The sequence below is a fragment of the Nyctereutes procyonoides genome, unplaced genomic scaffold (genome assembly GCF_905146905.1).
Source record: "Nyctereutes procyonoides isolate TBG_1078 unplaced genomic scaffold, NYPRO_anot_genome, whole genome shotgun sequence".
NCBI classification, from domain to species: domain Eukaryota; kingdom Metazoa; phylum Chordata; class Mammalia; order Carnivora; family Canidae; genus Nyctereutes; species Nyctereutes procyonoides.
This window is the reverse complement of record NW_026575042.1, coordinates 24525671-24529848: the sequence shown is the minus strand read 5'-3', so window position 1 is coordinate 24529848 and position 4178 is coordinate 24525671. Positions and strand designations below refer to the sequence as shown.

At 36.5% G+C, this 4178-nt stretch overlaps 1 protein-coding gene across 1 annotated transcript; it reads right to left on the bottom strand.

The window, feature by feature from the left end:
- Positions 1 to 2583: 2583 nt before the first annotated feature.
- LOC129507392 (transmembrane protein 14C-like) lies at positions 2584 to 2910 on the bottom strand. Its single transcript, XM_055321776.1, has one exon. It carries the CDS (start codon positions 2908 to 2910, stop codon positions 2584 to 2586), a length of 327 nt encoding a protein of 108 aa, XP_055177751.1.
- Between the last annotated feature and the right edge of the window lie 1268 nt (positions 2911 to 4178).

Sequence of the window (4178 nt, the reverse complement as noted above, 5' to 3'; positions counted from 1 at the left end):
CATGCTCCTTCACACCCTGTCTAGGTCCCCTACTCCTGAGAAAGTGGCTTCAAAAGGATTATCTCTCACCATGGTTAGAGGATCATCTAAAACTTTGAGTTTTGAAGCTAATAGCTCTCCTCTGGTGAAAAGGCTCTTAAAGATGGATCTGGAGAAGGTAATGGTTTCTACAGCCAATGATGAAAACACATGGCCACGGGCAACTCTCCATCAGAGATTATAACTCAGATGCTTCTCAGCATCTGGTATAAAATAATAGATGGTAGATGACCACAGCAAATGGGAAAGTACAGGATCACACAGACACTAAGATTTTCATCTTAAAACAATATTGTGCTGGCCAGAAAAAAAACATATCTGTGTGCTAAATTCGGCCAGTGGGGCACCAGATTTGACCCCTAAACCACACAATATGACAAAGCTTAGGGGATTGATTCTATCCCTTCCTCTCTCACAATCACAGCAATTTATTTCTATAGTAAGTAACATGTGGTTTAGGGGCTGAGAAAGATACAGGAAAAACAGGCAGATATAAAGATGTGAGATTATCAGGTTAAGGTAACTTATATCTAGCTGTTCTTTGTTTTTCAATCCAAAATCATTGTTGACCTTTATCAAATGCCTTTTCAGAGCCTTGTTATGATTATTTTTTCCTCCTTAAATGTATCAATATGATGAAGGATATTAATAGAGGCCCTAATATGAAACCATCCTTGCATTTCCTCAATTGAACCTAGTTGTTTCTGGTGCATTTTATTTGTTGCTGGATTCCATTAGCTAATGTTTTATTGAGAATGTTTCCACTGATGTGCATAAGAGATATTGTGCTTTAGTATTCTTTTTTGTGCAACATTTGTTAGATTTTGATATCTGTATTCATTACAAAAATAATTCAGTTCTTTTTCTAATGCTCTGAAAAAGTTTAAATATTATTAACTTATCATACTCATTACGGTTTAGTAGACTTCTTTTATGAGTCTATCTGGGCCTGGTGTTTTTTGGAAATGGCTCTTTTCTATGGAAACAGTTTAAAGTTTCTATCTCATCTAAGTTTTAGAATATTTTGTATTCCTGAAAATAAAATATTTCATATAGATTTTCAAATATATTCAGATCGGGGGATCTCTGGGTGGCTCCGCGGTTTGCCGCCTGCCTTTGGCCCAGGGCGCCATCCTGGAGTCCCGGGATTGAGTCCCACGTCCTACTCCCGGCATGGAGCCTGCTTCTCCCTCCTCCTGTGTCTCTGTGTCTCTCTCTATCATAAATGAATAAATAAATAAATAAATAAATAAATAAATAACAAATATATTCAGATATCACAGCAAAATTATTTTATTGAGCTTTAAATTTCCTCTGTTTCTCAAAATTTCTCTCCTCTCTTTTAATAGTTCTTTTGCTATTGAGGTTCTCTCTCTCTCTCCTCTCTTTCTCTGCATGAAATTAACAATTTATTAGCTTTTTAAAAATAGAAGCTTATAAACAAAAGCTAAAGACATTTTTAAAATAAAAGCTTAAAAATAAAATTCACCATTATTCTACTTTCTAATTAATTCACCATTATTCTATTTTCTAATTAATTCATTCGTGTTGTCCTAGTAATGCCACATAGCAAACAACCACAAAATCTTCATGGCACTGTCATTTTTGAACTTCAGTGTTGCCTGGGACAGTTTCTCTCTAGGTCGTGGTGGTTAAAGCAGCTCTGTGTCATGCACTTGATAGCTTGTGCAGCTCTCCTCTATGTGTCTCTCATCCTCCTCCAGGCCAGCTGATGCTTCTGCAGCATTCCTTTATGTGTCTCTCTTCCAGAACCAGCAGGCTAGCTGATGGATGTTATTCTCAGGGCAAATGCAGATACACACGAGTTTACACTGCTGCACATGTGCACTACAAGCCTCTGTTGCATCCCATCTACTGGCATCCCATCTGCCAAAGAAATCCACATGATGGAGCCCAAGGGCAAGAGGCAGGGGACATATACAGAGAGAACTGAAAAAGTGAGACGTATTCAATCTATCAAACTTCCTCTACTTAACTCAGGTTAATTTCATTTTCTCTCCTCTAAATTTTGAATTGGATATCTATTCATGACTCCATTTTTAAAATTTATGGTAAACTTTATTTTCATTGATACTTCATTTGACATAATTTCAAAGTAGGCCTGTGCTCTAGGATGAGCCAAAGAACAGAAATCCTAAATCTCATAAAAGATTTTTTTCACACCATTCTGAGCAGGGCATGGGGCTTTATGTTAATACCTAACATTGTTATTGAAAATACCTAACATTTTACCCCTTGAGACTTTACCTATAGATACAGAAAGAAGAGATAACATCAACATACAAGAATCAAACTATATGAGAATATAACAATAAGCTCTTGGATTATATACCAGCAACCTCTTTAAGGTTGTAATGATAATGACTGATTTTTTTTCTCCTAGAAAGTTCAATGTCAATTTATTCTGTTTTGTTTTGTAAGTAAAATGTCAAAATACTTGAAAATGCTGCACTTAATTTCTCTCATTACACTAAAAATACTGGAAGTTTTAAATTCTTCATGAGTCCGGGCTGGACATGACTACTACTGACGGGGCATGTTCAACACAGTAATTCCAAGTTTGGCAACCATCGACAAACTGGCACCCGCAAATTTTCCAGAGTCATAGAATCTCATTCCTATAATGCCAGCTAAGGCTCCAGATGTGGCTAGGAAAACCCAAATGTTCCTCGGATCCTGAGACAGCTGAAAAGCACCCAGGCTTGCTAAAGCACAGGGAAGAAGCCCAGCAGCCAGTGACAGGACACTACCTGCCTTTGCATAACCAATGAACCTACCAGAAGCAATCAGTGCTGCATTGCCAAAGCCGACCCAATGTGAAGGCACTAGTGGGCCAGAGTCCTTCTGCATGGTTCCCTCTCACTCTGGTTGGACAGGAGGATACACCAGGCCTGCACTGAACCACTTTCCCCTAGGCCTGCCTGAGTCAACAAGGGTGCACAAGCCCCATGACTCCATTTTTTTTACTGAGGTTAAGTGTTTTAAGATGATGAATTTTCCATAAACCCCGTTTTAACTACATCCCATAGATTCTAAAGTGTTTTTATTACATTTTTTTTCTACATACAATGCAATTTCATTTTTTATTTCTTCTTCAATTTAGATTTTAGGAAAATATTATTACAAAGTCCAAGTTAAAGGGCCTTTGGGTTGTCTAGTTTCATTGTATGGTGATTAGAGAGGGTTATACCTAAGGTTCCTATTTATTTTTAGTTCAGAATAGATTAAGGATTTTCTGGTGGCTCCCATACATGGCCCATTTTTCTAAATATTCCAAGGTTTATTTAAAATTAATAAGGTACAGAATTACCTTATCAATCAGCTTATGTTATTAATTATGTTATTTCAGTATCCAATATACTTAATTATTTTCATCCACTTGATCAGGCATGGACCAAGAGAGGTGATTTCATGTCTCCCACTAGTGTTTTTATGTCTGTCTCTGCTTTTATCACCTTCAATTTATGCTTTTTGAATGTTTGGTGCACAGATATTCGTAACTATAGTATGTCTGTTTTAAGTCACATACTTCTGCAGTATTAGTATCTTTCTTAATATTATTTGACTGGAGTCCCTGGTCTATTTTTATGTGTATTTTCCGCTCTGCCCTTTTTAATTCTTCTATTTTCAGCCTTACTGAAGTGCCTTGCTTTAGATGAGTCTGTGCCATAGAATCAGGTTGTATAATTCATTCTGGAGATTCATTTCCTTTAAAAACTAAATTCAGGGGCACTTGGGTGGTTCAGTCTGTTAAGTGTCAGACACTTGATTTCACCTCAGGTCCTGATCTCAGGATCCTGAGATCAAGCTCCATGTTAGGCTATGCACTCAGCTCAGAGTCTGCTTGAGATCCTCTCCTTCTTACCCTCCTCCTACTTATGCATACTTGCTCTCTCTCTATGTCTCAACTAAGATAAGCTAATAAAATAATTCTTTAAAAAATTAAGTTAAGCCTTAAAAAAAGTAAAAAGTTAGACAAAGATAAGCCTTTTAAAAGGTGACTTATTGATATAAAAGTTATGTTTCATCTTTTTTCCATCATATTATTGTATTGCATTTTCAGTGTCATTTTAAAGAATTTCTTTCATTATAAATTCCATTTTATTTGGGTTTTTTTT

Coding starts and splice junctions, on each gene's coding strand:
- LOC129507392 (XM_055321776.1), bottom strand. CDS start 2,910: ATGCAGAAGGACTCTGGCCCACTAGTGCCTTCACATTGGGTCGGCTTT.